The sequence below is a fragment of the Diabrotica undecimpunctata genome, chromosome 3 (assembly GCF_040954645.1).
Source record: "Diabrotica undecimpunctata isolate CICGRU chromosome 3, icDiaUnde3, whole genome shotgun sequence".
Classification (NCBI taxonomy): domain Eukaryota; kingdom Metazoa; phylum Arthropoda; class Insecta; order Coleoptera; family Chrysomelidae; genus Diabrotica; species Diabrotica undecimpunctata.
Window position 1 is genome coordinate 109,695,415 of NC_092805.1, and position 16,871 is coordinate 109,712,285.

The 16,871-nt window shown below is 32.8% G+C and overlaps 1 protein-coding gene across 1 annotated transcript in view; it reads right to left on the minus strand.

Annotated features, from left to right (window-relative positions):
• The window catches only part of Dhc93AB (Dynein heavy chain at 93AB), a 295,262-nt gene that overhangs the window by 94,810 nt on the left and 183,581 nt on the right, over positions 1-16,871 (minus strand). Inside the window, exons 33-36 of the mRNA XM_072526597.1 lie at positions 13,426-13,960; positions 9,076-9,295; positions 3,253-3,418; positions 702-871 (exon numbers count right to left, since the gene is read on the minus strand). Coding sequence (XP_072382698.1) covers positions 702-871; positions 3,253-3,418; positions 9,076-9,295; positions 13,426-13,960 — 1,091 coding nt within the window. The remainder of the gene's footprint in view (positions 1-701; positions 872-3,252; positions 3,419-9,075; positions 9,296-13,425; positions 13,961-16,871) is intronic.

Sequence of the window (16,871 nt, forward strand, 5' to 3'; positions counted from 1 at the left end):
TATATATATATATATATATATATATATTATATATATAAATATATAATATTATATATAGAATACATATAATATTAAATATATATACAAAAGGAACATTTTTATTCTCGAGAGAGGAAGAGAGAGAAAATATATCTTCTGTCTCTCTCTTACTCATTATCTTACATATGTAATGATTTCACCGATTCACTCCCGTACAAATTTCCAACGTGGAGCGCGCGTATAGAAGTATAACTTCAAAAATTGATGGTAAGACACTATGGGACAGAGCTAGAAGTACAGATATACGACGTAGATGCAAGGTGGAGAACATCAAGAACTGGGTAAGAAATAAAAGAGTAGAATCGAACGATCATATAAGCCGAATGACAACAAATACAGTAGTAAAGACGACAAGAGACGGTTCCCCAATAGGAAAACGATCAGTAGGAAAACCACGAAAACGATGGAACGACAACCTACTGGAGGCACATTGAAAAACAGACAGAGACATGTCTATATAAAAAGAAAAAGAAAAAAGATTAATAAAATGAATATTCCATATTGTATAACAAATTCAGCTGTAATTCAGCACAATTACTAAAACTAATAAAAATTAGTTCTAAATAAGCAATACAGTCGAATGTTAATTATAATAATAAATATTTTCTCTTTAAAAAATTGTTTTAAATAAACTCATTAAACTGCATACATATAATAAATACCTGTTAACTGCTTCGGCCCAACGGACATTTTCACTCGCCAGTCCACCTACTAATCTGTTAGCTAATTGAATAGTAGCATTAGTAGCGTCAGCTTCTTGTTGACAAAGTAGTTTTTCTCGAGTAGCCGTTTCAAAATCTGCTGTTAACTTAGCAAGTTGTTCTTCTAGTGACTGAAAGAGGATAAACATAAGTAAATTTGAAACTATGAAACCAAACGATATACTTATGACAAGACAATATAATATGAATTCGGCGAATTCAGACTTGGAAGTAGAAACTAACGAGGAAAATCCTAATAAATTTCCTTTTGAAGAATTAATTTTATCTACTGAACAGCGTCTTTCGCAAAAAACAAATAGATAAGCTCGGATAGCAAAACAAAAAATGAAACAGACTTTATCATCGCCGACAAAAAATCGACTATCAACGACGTCTCAGTAGTGAACCAAGTATCTAGTATCCTTTTTAGGATGCATCAGAACGCCTCAGCAGGAAATCCCAAACGTAAAATCAAATATTTTTCGTCAAAGGCAGTGATAATATCAAACATATCTAACATATATAATAACATAATAACACATTATAACATTTAATAATAATCCTTGTATCGGCATGTAAATAATATTTATTTATTTAATTTTAATTTTACTAGATTGCTTTTACACTTAATTTTTATTTCGTTTTATTTAATCAATTTTAAAGTCATATTTAATAATCACACACATATAATATTGGCATAATTATACCTAATTCGCCAGTTGTTGTTTTCACTTATTGGGCCCAGTATCCTACGTAATATTTTTCTTTCAAACACATCTAATGCATTGGCAGATTTCTGTATCACCACCCATGTTTCACAACCATAACTTACTATGGGCCTAATTATTGTTTTATAGACCCGGAGTTTTGTTTTCCAGTGTACGTCTCGCGATATGAATATGTGGCCCATCGCGAAATAGGCTTTATTTGCCAGCATAAGCCTTCTATTTATTTCCGGTTCTTCTTCATTGCTTGAGACCAGATCCATTCCTATGTATGTGAATCTATTCACATATTCTATATCGTCAATAAAGTGTTGTTGCGCCAGTCTATTTGATCTGGTTTGTATGAGTAGTTTTGTTTTACTTGTATTTATTACTGCTTCTGCACTCTGTTTCAACTCAACATAAGTTTCTTCCGCTGCATTGGCTGTTCTGCTCATTATGTATATATCATCTGCGTATGCTGCTAATTGGGTAGATTTGTTTGTAAGTATGTTATTTCCGCTCACCGTCAACCGTCTAATTACATATTCAAGAACAAGATTAAAGAGCGTTGGAGCCAGTCCGTCGCCTTGTTTCAGTCCTTGCGTTATCGTAAACGCATCAGTGATCTATCCCTGAATACATACCTGTGCTTCTATTTCTGTCATTGTCATTTGCACTAGTTGTATTAATTTTGATGGTATGACAAATTCTTCCAATATATTAGGTAGAATTGTTCTATCTATTGAATCATAGGCTTGTTTAAAATCTACAAAGAGATTGTAAACGTCCATATCATATTCCCATGCTTTGGCTAGTATTTGTTTAACTGTAAATAGTTGGTCAATGGTAGATCTATTCTATATAAACCCTGCTTGATATTCCCCATTGATTTTTTTCGTCAGAGGTTGGAGTCTTCGATTAATGATGTTTGTGAGTATTTTGTATCCCGAACAAAGTAAAGAGATGCCTCTATAATTCCGACACAACAGTTTGTCTCCTTTTTTATGAATAGGGCAGATTATACTTTTCTTCCATTGTTGGGGGATTTCTTCTTCTATCAATATCTCTCGTATTAGCTGGTTCATCTGTTGTGTCAAATTCCTTTCTCCTTGCTTGAGTAGTTCTGCCGGTATTTTATCTATTCCTGGTGCTTTATGGATTTTTTGTATGTGGATTGCCGTTTGGACCTTCTCTAGCGTTGGGAGTCTAGTTAATTCATTTTCTTCTCCATCTTCTCCCAGTTCTTGCTGTTGTATCCCCTACCGTGCCTGCTGCTGCCTCTGTTGTTGTTACCCGCAGAGTAGAAAAAAAACTAAACTTCTATCAACCAGTAGAACAAGCTGATTTTCGCTCAGGTTTCGCTACCAATAATCATTTACGGTCTACTAGTACTAGTTTTTGTTGATTTCCAAAAAGTTTTTGATACGCTAGAATCGATCGGAATAAAATCAGAGCTCTAAACCAGTGTTGGGTGGATTACAGATATACCCGCTTATTTTATAACATCTATAAAATATCAAGGTCAGATGTGCTCCATAAAGAAACTAACGAGTTCCCATTGGAGAAATGTATTAAATAATGGGGCACGATGCCATCCAAGCTCTTTAAAGCAGTTATAGGGTATGTCTATCTCTGAATAATAAATCTTTAAAATTTTTAAAATAAAATTTTTGTGATACATGGTATACAGCCAACTACAGGAATTTAGTTTCCTTGTGGATTTTAAATATTTAACACTTTAATAGTCTTTAATGTTTTGTGAATACAAAGATATGTTGGATTGTTCAAGTTGGTGTAATACTTACTGCGACTTTCTTTTTAATAGAATTGAGTTTGTCCTGGGCAGCTGCAAGTTCGAGATTGGCAGCAGCCAGAGCTTTCCTTTTGGGTTCAACATCGCAAAATACTTCAAAGAACTTTATTATATTTATTACCCAAGCACACAAACCCGCAGCTGCTGCTGACTTAGACCTATGTATAAAAATAAACAGAATAAACAATAGAAAAATCAAGTATTAAATATTAATTCGAAATCAATTTTATTTTCTTTTTTCAATAAATATCTGTCAGTTCAGTATGCTTCAGTAATTTGTTGTTAAAGTACCGAGCGAACCGAGATCTTCTAAAGTCTAAAATAACTAAATATTTAAAAGTAAAATATCGACTATTTTGGACTAAATTTAATTGAGTATAATATTTAGTTTAATTAACATTATTCAAGAAAAACTGTGATAGGACCGTTGTTTCAAGACCGAATTTTTGGATAGCCAATATTAATTACTGAACCGAAATTAAACTTCAGACAGTTAAACATTTGAAGTAAAGAGTTTAAAATTTGAAAAAACAACTCACACAAACAGAATCACATCTATCATAGAGCAAAGAGAAAATTATCACATTCCCAGCATTTATATCATCGTACTATCTTGCATCGTATTAATAATTATCTATATTATCTATAAAAAAAGAAGGACAAGTAGATAGAACAAGAAAAGTAAAAAAAAAGAAAAGAAGACATAAGAATGTGAAATAGATAAAACCCAAACGATTCCAGTTCGAAAATTCAACTTTCACAAGAAACTTCATTCTAGGGTAACAGGAGTTATAGGGTGATGCCTATGATTTCCATGGCATTTACTTTAGGAGTGCTAACATGACAAAGTACATTGAATTCAAGAGTGCTTTTGCTATATTTTTTTTTTATTTCGAAGATATGTGTCTCGACAGCTAATGGTCATTGACACAGGTACAATTTACATTCATGTTTACATGGTTAATACTTTACATTGGGTACAAATTAGTTACAATACATTTTTGTTTTATATTAAATTCTATAGCTTTGTGTTTTTTAAAAAGTTTAATACATTTTCATAGTTGCTGCTGTTTGAGATATGTATGTCTTTTAGGTTGTTACCAAGATTGTATTTTTTTCTGGCCGCTAGGTAGTGTTGACAGTCAAGAAGTACATGTGTTACGGAAGTCGTGGTGGTGGAAGTACTGGCACAAAATCTGATTACTGGAATTCATTAGGTGTCCATGTGTGAGGCGTGTGTGCCCTATTCTTAATCTTCGAATGATAAATTTGTCCTTTCTCTTCATTGGTGGGAGCTGGTGGTAGAAAATGTTTGGTTGTAGAACGCTTAACTTGGTATTGCTTCTTTTCCAATGATCATTCCAAAGGTCCAATATTTTATGTTTGAGTGTTCTTTTTAGATCTGATGACGTTTAAATGTCTGTTGTTACGTTAAGAGAACATGCTTGTTTTGCTGCTTGATCGGCTTTTTCGTTACCTGGAATACCAACGTGTGATGGGACCCGCAATATTGTTACTGTAATTCCATTAGTTTGAAGGCGATTATATATACTCTGGATTTCTTTAACTATTGGGTGGATAGAATGTACGTTTCTTATGAACTGCATGGAGGACAGAGAGTCAGTACAGATTGCTATAGTTTTATCATCGTTGAGTGGAGTTTTCACCGCTTGTAGTATTCCATATAGTTCAGCAGTATAAATACTGCAATTGAGAGAGAGTCGAAACAAGTTGACAGTGGTTGTAGTCGTTGTAACAGCACAGCCAACACCTTCTTCAGTCTTAGATGCGTCTGAGTAAAGGATCTTATCGAAGTTGAATTGATGTAGTATTTCATAGAACATTTGTTTGATAACGGAAGGTGATATTTCATTCTTATTATATTTGGATAATTCGATATTGAAATTTGGAAAGTTACATATCCATGAAGGAGTTTGAGGGACCGTCAAAGGGCTGGTCAACAACAGATTGATATCTAAATAAGGAATTAAGATCTGTATAGTGGACGGTACCATTCTAGGATTATTAGTAACTGGTAATTATCTATTACAGATGAGGTTTCTTGTAGGATTTGTGGGATTTGCTGAAACTCTAGCGAAATAGAGCAGTAGAAGTTAGATGAAGATGAAGCGAAAGTTCGAAACATTCTACATGAATGCTTTCCACCGGACTGCATCGGAATGCTCCTAAACAGAGTAGAAGGGGAAGTATTTTGGACTACATTTAGTGAACATAGTAGTGATTCACTTGATGACATGTAGAGAACACTACCATAGTCAAGCTTGGAGCGAATAAGAGCTCGTTATATTTTCAGTATTGTTTCCTCATCGGCTTCCCACATATAATGAGCTAGTGATTTAAGAAGATTCATTCTTTGAAGGCAGCTACCCTTAAGTTCTCGAATGTGTGGTGTCGAAAATAATGAGAAAATTTTTTATAAACGAATATATATTACCGGATAGCTTGTTCTGGTTTAGTTTGTTTTTTGTTAGATAGTGCAGTCGCAATTGTTGATTGCAGAAGTATGAGATTGTCCATGGTGCATCGATTTGGTCTGAAGCTTGATTGAAATTGGTCGAGGATTTTATTTTGTTCAAGGTACCAAAGTAATGTTTTATTAACCATTTTTTCTAGAAGTTTACATAATGTACATGTGAGAGAGATTGGCCTGTATGAGTTTAGCGTGTCCAGGGATTGATCGACTTTTTTGATAGGAATCGTTATGGATTGTTTTCATAGTGATGGGAATTTTTGGGAAGACCAAATGTTGTTGAACAGTTGGAGTATTTTCTCGTATGTATTTTGGTGAAGGTTTTTTAAAAAGATAGGGGGAATATCGTCAGGGCCTACAGCTGAGCTTTTTGTCGAAAAAATGGCATCGTTTAGTTCTTGGAAACTGAAAGGTATATTAATGGGATGATTAGTATTGCAAGTTTTGTAAGTAGCATCAATTTCGTTATGTGGATTAGTAGGATTATTTGATTTATTAAAAAAGTGTTGGAAAAGCATATCACTTATTTGTTGGTCATCTGTAATTATTTTGTCTTGAATTATGAGAGCTGGAATTTTGTATGATGTGTAATGTCCTTGCATTCTCTTTTTTTTTTGACCATACTTGAGTCGGTGGGGTATCTTTTGTAATAGAGCTGGTAAAATGATTCCATGAATCATTTTACCAGCTTTTACCATAAATCATTTGTTTACTGTTTTTTATTATGCGTTTTGTTTTTGCTCTAAGCCTTTTGAAATCTATTAAGTCAGCTAGAGTGCGCGATTTTCGGAATCTCTTTAAAGTTCTTTTGCATTCTTGAATTGCTGTTTTACATGAGTCATTCCACCAGAGAACGTGTTTTTTTATTGGGTTAATTTTGTATTTGCCTATACACTCCTCTGCGGATGAAACTATGCAATGGTTTAGTTGTTTTAGGTCTTCGTCTATGTTATTTTGATATTTTAGTACATCTGTGCGTCCTTTTACAGTTAGTTTGAAGAGTTCCCAATTAGCATCTGAGATTTTCCATCTCGTTTTTGTATATTCCGATTTGACTGCATTTTTAGTAATGATAATGGGAAAATGATTGCTATCGAATAGGCTCTTTAGAGCATGCCAAGTTAGTAACGGGTGTATTTTAGGATCACAAAAGCTTAAGTATATTTATGAGAAGCTTCCTGACTGAATATGAAAGTATGTACTATTTCCTGTATTTAATAAGTTAATATTAGTATTGTTAATGACATTTTCGATTATTTTACCTCTACCATATGTATTTTTGGAGCCCCACATAGTGTTGTGTGCATTAAAATCTCCAACCATAATAAATGGGCCAGAAATTTGAGATATTAGGTTTTCTAATTCAGTGCTTGTCAATATATAATTAGGAGGAATATATAAGCTACATATTGTGATTTATTCTGGACACCATGCTGTTATAGCAACAGCTTCTAATGCAGTGTTTAGGTGAAGTTTACGGTGAAAAATTTCACGTGATACGAAAATTGATGTTCCTCCGCTAGTGCGTCGGTGTGTAGTTCTTATATGGTGATAACTGACAAAGTTTTTTAGATGAGGGTTGTGTGTTTCTGTAAAGTGTGTGGTCTTGTAAACAAATAAGGTCAGGATTGGTTTCGGAAATAAATTGTTGTATGCGTGCCAGGCGAGGATAGAATCCATCGCAATTCCATTGAATAATTATGAATTTGTTAATAAGAGGATTTTTGAGATATCTGTGAGTTTTAAGATGTGTCAGAGATGTACTCATCATCAGTTGTTTCGTGTAAGAAGTCAAGATTGGGGAATTTTGTAGAATCATCCATAAAGAGTTCGGTTTTGTCCTTAAATTTTTTTATAAGACGAGGTAATCTATTTTTGGCTGATTTCTCATTAAGGTTGGGATAGATTTGTTATAACATAGAAATAAGTGATTTGATGTCTGGTGTGAATTTTAATGCTTCTGCGTATGGATCGCTACTACCGTAACAGTTTTCAAGAAGAGCAATTATGTTATCTGCTTTGATTATGAATATCTGTGGAGTTTCTTTTTAAAGTTCGCGTACGATTGTTTTTGACATTTCGGATAGGGTTGAGTCACAATTTGACCGTTTAAGTTTTTTCTGGCTTTATGGTTAGTGGTGGAGTAGATTCTTCAGTTATGCTAGTTCTGTCGCTAGGAGAAGAAAGTTCTGAGTGTGTGCGTTTATAGTGTGTTTGTGTATCTGTCATATGTTGACTTGGTTTTTCTATTGAGGAGTTGTTATTTGACGATGTAAGTGGTACATCATTGACTGGAGGAGATATCTGTGTTGGTATGAAAGGTACAGTGTTGGTTTCTGGGCTTTTTTCAGTAGACGTGGATTCGGCTCTTTTTATCTTTTTATCACTAAGTAATTTTTTAAGCAATTTCACACTAGTGAACCAGTTAGCGCCTGTTATATTGCGGTTAGTATTTGCTACTGGTTCTGCTAATCTAAGAATAATTTCTTCTCAGGAATTTATATAGTTATATGGCTCTTCAGGCTGAGTACCTACATAGGTATCCAGATTGAATGTATAACCAGTTTTAACATCCACCAAAGCAAAAACTTTGACTCCATATCGAGCCAGTTTGCTCGGTATATATTGTTTGAATGCGCAACATTCAAACGGAACGCCAATAGTTGCTCATTCACAGTCAAATATTCACTTGCTATAAAATATCTTTGAAAATTGGCTAAAAATTGTTCAAAAATCTCCCTAATAGGAGCCAGTTTATCAATTTCTCTTCTTTGAACTCTGTCTTTAATGTCGTCGAAACGTAGACACCTCAAAAGAAATCTGAAACGTTTTTCACTCATGGCCAAATAACATAATTCTACACCACTTCCTTTTGAGTTGTCCCAAATTTTGTGTTGTTAAACAACCTTTTTTAGTTAACAAAAAAATCAACACTGCAAAAATTAAGATTAGCTACTATTAGATAGTTCTATTCAACCCGTCAAAATTAAATATTCTCTGACAAAACGTATTATTTTTAATGTGCATCCAAATTCTCTAGTGGGAGTACGTTCGAATCCTGACCCGGAGTACAGAAAAATAATAAGGATAACGTAACTAGTAGTTTAAAATTCTACATGAATCTGCAGCTTAAGGTAAAATACGCTGGTGTCTGACCGGCTTATATTACTTATAGATTACTTAGATTACTATATCACCCTAAAGATTATTACCTGACGTTTTTCTTTTATTGATATTTACGCTTTTTTGTTTTTTTAAAATGTGTGTAAAATTTGCGTTACTAATCTGGTATTGAACAAAAACAAAATTATAGTAAGTAATCACCTCACAAATTCTGGTTCGAATTCTGCATCTTTAAGATATGGCTCAATTGCTTTTGTAACCTCAGGGTGAATATTCTCTTTGTCATAATTAATAAGAGAATCAAGAAAAGTATCTACTTTCGCCATCATCAGTTTAGCAGACTTCCAACTTCTATCCTTAGGAACTTTACCACCAGGTGACAAAAGTACCATTACAGCAGCAGTAACGTTGGTTACAGCTCCTAGAATATTAATATTTAATTAAATATTTATCGTTTCTTTAATTTTAAATATTATGTAAGCTGTTATAAATATTCAGCTAATTCAATGGTTATATGGTTAAAGAAAAAAAAATGAAGAAATATGTCTAAATATACACTTAAAAAGAATTATAAACATTTTTCCGAATTTACCACGAATTTTATATAGATTGTTGAACATTAAAATTGCATATTGCTTGTTCTAATAAATCTATTCGAACATGTAAAACTCTTTATTAATATTTTTAATTTAGTATTTAACTCCACTTTTGACAAAAATCCACCCACTCTATAAATGTCATAAATGTCAAACGATTGTAAAACATTTGTCAACAGTTTTTTAGTAATATAGTTTTCTTGTGCACTTAAAACTCTTCAATAAAAAGACTCCCCGAAAAATCAGGCACCCCGCCTACAACCCCCGCCTCAAACGTGGACGAAGCAACATCTCTGTTTGGCAGAAATCCTTAAAAATCCGTCAAGGATTTAATCCTCAAAAAGTATACAGCAACATTTGTCCCGCTGTTGGTATAACAGCAATCAATTATAATCACAGATATTAACATATTGATTATAATACAGTAGTGCCCGTTTTTTGTATACACTAGAAGTGTTAGAAGTTTTTTTTCGCATGGTTCTCTGGGTGGCCTTTGACACATGGTTACCACATCTCCGCATCTCTTGATACAGGATCTTCGTGATAACAACTTGGATAAACAATAGTGCACATACACTTTCGAAAGACTTGTTAACTAGTAAGTAGTATTTAGTAGTAGGAATTTTGTTTTAGTTCCTTGTACTTATTTGTACTGATTTTATTTATGCTATTTGTTTTTCTCTTTAATAAATCGTTTTTGTACCTTTGGATAGCTTTTTGAACCGTTAGTGTTTAAGACATTCTTATATTACAGGTAAGAGCTCTCATATTTTGTAACCAGCAATCTATGTTATACTCTCTATCTCATTTTAGGACATTCTTCATGTTTGTCCTATTGTGTAGATACTAATTTTATGTACATTGCTTTATTTGCTACAGTGTGATTTGTCTTATTTATTGTTTACAATTTACTATTTTTATTGTGAATAAGCCACAATTTTACTTTAATATAAGTTTATTTTGGTATTTCGATTTCCACTTCTGAAATCGTTTTTAAAATACAAACATTAATAAATTAAACACATTTTTTTTGTTGCTTGGTTAAAATTTCTTCTAATTTTAAACTTAAAACTTAAAACTTAATTTTATCTGACTCATTTATATTGACAATTCAGACACAAATTGGACATTTTTAGGTAGATGACTTTAAAATGATATTGCTAATATATTTGAGTTGCGTTTAAGGGTCGATTTTATTGTAAGATAGTTCATTAGATTACATGAAATCAACTTTAACTTAACAATACCCGCCAGAAAAGTCATGCTTTGTTTAAAAAAAAACACATGTTAGAGTTGGTGACAGTAATAATAGAAGAATTATATTGTAGTTCCATTATTTTCCAATAACTATATGTACCCCCTCAGGTCGGACCTGCCTTAAAGCAGATCGAACCGATAAGAGGCAATTGGACAAATCAGTTCTTTCAGACAGCCAGTATGGTCAGACAGCATTATAATTCCTCTGCTCAAACCCAACAAAGACCGAACAAACATAGACTTGTATTATCCTATATCACTCACTAAAGTATCATGCAAAGTTTTAGAAAAAAAAATATAAACAAAAGACTATTGTGGTACTCAGAACAAGAAAAACATTTAATTCCTCGGAAAAGTGGCTTCCTTCAAAATAGATTATGCGTAGACAACTTACTAGATTTAGAGTCACAGAACGAAGGTTTTGCAATTAATCAAGAGATAATCGCAGTATTGAAACAGTCTTTTGTTTGTATTTCTTACTAGTAGATTATTTATTTACTTTAAAATAAAATATTGTGTATTTTACTTTAGTTGGAAAGATGCATGGAAATTACACTCACTTTATCACTATATAATTATTTGATTACAAAAACTAACTATAATTTGGTAAAAATTATAACTTTTTAGGCAAAAACTAGACAAGACGAAAAGCTTGGGTTCGTTCGAAAAAATTTCCTAATGAGATTTTTTTACACAATCACCTTCACGAGATACCTTAAAATAATATTCAAGAGGTCGCCCAGGCGAAAAGATGTTCAAATTTTTTTAAACAATTTTTTTAAACAAATTGTAACAATCAATTTTTTTGGCCCAGGCAAACTTTTTTTAAAATTTTTTGGATCATTCTGAACAAAATAGGTCTCTTTTAATTTTTCGCAAAATAAGATTTTCAAGGCTAAAAAACACAAATAAAGAATATTATTTTTGAATTCACCAAAGACCTAAATTCACGTATAAACCTTGTTCTATCATTTCCCGATAAGTATTTTGGGCTTATTTCACTTTAAAATATTGTTTTTCAATCGGTAATAAAGCGCTTATGACAGGACGGGCGCTCGGGATGCGGCGTGTAAAAGAGGGATAAACAAGATATATGGCATAAATGATTGCTGGTTAGAATTCTCATTGTACAAATGAGTGCCCGCCCTGCCATACGCGCTTCATTACCAATTAAAAAACAAAATTTTAAAATACAATAAGAACATAATGTTCATGAGATGCTGACAGAAGAAGGAAGAATGCTTGGACTTGAATTTAGGCACTTGATGATTTAAAAAAGGCTAGGCGAGGGTATACTGTGGAGTAAAGAGATAACGAAAGGAAGGAAATTTAATATATATGAGACCATGATTAAAACTACTCTTCTTTATGGCGCTGAAACATGGAGAATTAGTGAAAAGAACAAAAAGCGAATAGAAGCAGTAGAGATGGATGCAATGAGAAGATCTTTAGGTATTTCCAGACGAGACAGAATCAGAAATGATGTAATAAAACAACGTATGAGAATAGAAGGAAATATAACTCAAGATATAGAGAAGAAACAATTAAGGTGGTATGGGCATGTTCAACGGATGCCAGCATCAAGACTCCCCAAAAAAGTAATAGAATGGCAACCGATAGGTCGACGGAAAAGAGGAAGACCCAGATTAGAATGGCAACACGGCGTAAACAAGTCCATGAGCGAAAGAAATTTAACAACAAACGACTGCGAAGATAGGAAGAGATGGTGTTTAGGTATCGGACAACGTCGAAAGACGTTCTAAACCGATGTGTATATGATTTAAAAAATAAAATTTTTTTACTCGTGTTTTTGAGCCTTGATCGTCATTTTCCTTTTTTTTTAGTTTTAAATTATTTATAACTCATAAACGATCAACTTTAGAGAAAACTTACACAAGACTTTTCCTTTCATAATGATCCAAAAAATATAAAAACAATTTATCCAAGCCAAAAAAAAAATTATTACTACAATTTGGTTAAAAAAATTGCTTAAAAAAATTTGAACAACTCTTCGCCTGGGCGACCTATTAAACTTTATTTTGAGGTATCTCTTGAAAGTGATTATGCAAAAAAATCTCACAGGAATATTTTTCCGAACGAACTCGAGCTTTTTGCCTTGTCTATATATTAAACTTGTTACTACTTAAAAACTTTCTTTACTATAACTACTATAATATAATTTTATTTGAAGTGTAGGTTGGAAAGAGCTACCATGACAAAGGTAGCTGTAGACAAAAATCTTTGTTTGACTAAAATATGTATGGAAATCTCATAAAAGAAGCGGTTTCTGGATTTCAACACATTCAAAAACCTATTAGCATATTGATGGTCCGAAGCTACTTAGGTTTAGCGTAAATTAAGTAAGCAAGCAAGAAATAAATGCACAAAGTCAAGGAAAAGTCGTGCAAAGCCGAGAAAAAAGCTCTTAAGAAGCTAATATATGAAAGTAATAAAATACATTGGGGACAATTATGCAATAGAGTAGAAGAAGACATATGAGAGGAAAAGGCTATCAGTTGATTATGATTATTTTATAATCATTAGTGAGGTTATGTATATGCCATACTGTGTAAGTGGCTTAAATTCAAAACCACGTCATTTTTATTACACTGACTACTCCACTTAGTTTATGTTATGTTATGTAGTCATTACTAAATCGTTTTTTAACTTACTTTGTATTTTATTACAAAAAACATACCTGGAGGAGAACCAAATGACTTTAACTCAGTTAAATTTGCTTTATTCAACGTATTTAAAGCCTCTTGGGCAGCCAGTAAAGCTGGTTCTGCTTTTAGTAGATCTTCCTCGCAGTCTTTTTGTTTTTTACTAACTTCTTCCGCTATAACTGCAACCCTTTCTTCTTCTTCGTCTGCCAAATTCTTTTCTATGGAAACCTTCTCTGTTTCAACACCAACTATTTCAATTAATCTATCTGCAGCTTCATTTTTTTCTTTGAGTTCGATCTCCTGTATTGCTAGTTTTTTCTTTAATTCGTCAACTTGAACAGATGTGCTTCTAAGCTTATCTAAACCATTTTCCAATCTTAGTACTTTTTGTCTAAGTTCTTCTGATTTTTGACGTAATAATTTAGAATATAGGTTGATTTGTTCTAAATAAGATTTAGGTGTTGTATAATTGTATCTTCTTTCGTTTTGTAGAAACACTTTTGAAATTGCATTTACAGACGTATGCGCATAGGCCATGAAACGGGCTGAAGAGTCATGCAAATCGACCTAAAAGTAAAGATTGGTGTAAAATTAATAAATAGTAAAATTAAATCGTATTATATAGGTACACATATATAATTTCAAATCAAGGTTTAATAACTAATGTAACGAAATGATAAAAATAACTATAGAGAATAGTAGTTTTAATATACCTGAGTGTTTTAATTTAAATCTTTAAATCATTTCAATTTGCTGCTGTTCCCTACAACACTAGGCTCCCTACTTCATACGATATTTTAAATAACCTTATATATTACCATAGTTTGTTTTTAACACATAAGTATTCCCTTGGTACTCCAACGTTTTGTAATCCGACATGCTCGGTAGTCCGACATACCTCCCATCAAGGTCGCCGTCGTGTCTGCTTGTACTGAAACCTGTCGCGGCATGAATCTCATTTTTACCGAATGTTTGTGTGATGATTTCGTGTGTTTTTCGTGAGTAGTTTGGTTCGATAGGGTTTTTAGATAGAGCAATACGTAGAGCCAAACTTTTATTTAATTCGTTCAAAAAGTTGAGTTTAATGGCGAGCACAAGTTCAAAACGAAAGCACAAAACGCTGACTTTAAAAGATAAATGGGATATTATTAAGAGATGCGAGTGTGGTGAAATTCCATCTGCGACATCTAGATTCTATTATATTGGACGAGCTACAGTGTACGATATTATAAAAAACAAAGACAAAATCGAAAAAATTATGAAATCTGTAGATAATTCTAAGGCCACAAAAATCCATAAAATGAGTGAATTTCCTTATGTTGAAGAAGCTCTGCACATCAAGTTTAAGCAACAACGAAGCAGACAAACTCCTATTTCAGGTGACATTTTAAAAAATAAAGCTCAGTTTTTTTATCAGAAATTAACAAAGAAAACGGATTTTGGTGCTAGTCAAAATTGGTTCGAAAACTTTTGAAAACTATTTGCAAAAAAAAAAACGATTTTTGCAAATGAGTGGAAAGAAGTTGAGTGCAGGTGAGTCTGAGATAGCTGAATTTATTTAGAATTTGAGCAAAAGGATTACCGAATTAGACCTTATTCCTAAACAACTTTATAACGCCGATGAAACCGGTCCAAACTGGCGGCAACTTCCAATAAAAACATTTGTCACTTCAGACGAAAAAAAAATTTTGGGTAGAAAACTTAAAAAAAAAACGTCTTGCTCTCATGGTATGCGCGAATGTATCAGAATCCCATAAATTAAAATTGCTAATCGTGGGTAAGTCCAAAAAACCTCGTGCGTTCAAAAATGTTAAAACTGAGAAGCTACCAATTACGTACATGTGGCAAAGATATGCCTGGGTGACAAAAGAAGCTTCTCTGAATTGGTACAAGAATAAATTTGTCCCACAAGTTAACGATGAGCTAAGAAAAAAGAAACTGCCAGTGAATGCCCTCCTCTTGTTAGACAATGCTCTAGGACATCCTGATAAGGACGAATTAAAAATCGAAACTGCCAATGGATATATCGACGCAATGTACTTACCGAAAAATAATACTGTATTGATTCAGCCCATGGATTAAACGTTACTAAAACTCTCAAGGCACACTTAAAGAAATAACTCCTTATGGATATTGTAAGTCAATTTCTAAAGTTCAATTAAGTATAAAAAACTTTAACATCAAAGCTGCGATTATCAATGCTTCGTTTTCCTGACAGCAAGTTAAGCCTACTACACTGATTAAATCGTGAAAAAATATTTGGCCCAATAACCCACTCCTTTCAATAGAAGTTAACAAAGAATCAAATGACCAACTTGCGCAAGTTGTACCTACTAAATGCTGCCCTTCCAATTTGCATTGACATAACTAATTCATCAGAATCAAGAGAAGCAAGAAGAATACAAGAGTGAATTTTAGATGACAATCTTAAAAAGACTAATTATAAATATAAAATAAATAATATAATAAATATTAAATATAAAAAGACAAATTAAAGAAATGACAGAATCTGATGAACACGTGACTCAGGAAGCACAGGATGAAAAATCCTTCACCGTCAACTGTGATGATGCTATATTGGCTTTAAACACTTTGATGCGCTGGCGCGAGGAGAGAGCGTATGACTTAAAACAAATTTTTGATGTTAAAGGAGATACAAGAACAAGCAATGACAGACTGTCTAAACAAGAAAAGGCAAAAGACAATCAAAGATTTCTTTAAAGTGTGAGCACATTACATATGTTTTTATATACGTCCATAATTAATCTACCTTAGTTGCGGCAATTAGTTATTATTTTTGGTTTTTGGCTTTTGCTTGAAACCTTCAGCCACATAATTACATATGAATATTAGTATTTATTCATACAGGATTGTACAAGGAGGACACTTTTCACGCTCAGGGATTCATCAGAGCGGCTTTATTTTAACAAACAAGACATAAACCACGGTTAGGTAGGTGGGCAATATATATGGTAAACATACAAAGGAAATGTTCATGCATACGATCAATGTTACACTCATACCTTTAATTTAATTTTTACAAGAAACATCATAATGATTTAAAATTTTTTTTTATATTGTCTTCACTTAATATAAGATTTACATTTAATAGCATTAGGTATTAGTACATATAATGTTATTATTAAGTTATTATTTACACACTGTATGTACATTAAGTTTATTAGCTTCCATATTTCTTTTAATAATTTACTTTGCTGAAATGGGTTCATTTGCATATTAATCTGGGTAGCACTTTACTCATGGAATTTAAGAATATTGTAGGCCACTGCTAGCAAAACAATGCTAAATATATAATCAGTTTCGGTAATCCGGACACTTTTGGTAATCCAACACCCTTTGGTCCCACACCTGTCGGATTATCAAGGGACAACATTTCGATTGGTTTTTTACAATTCTGCTAATACTCCAGTCGTCAGAGACGAAAATGACACTGAACCTTTAAAAATTATACGAAAAA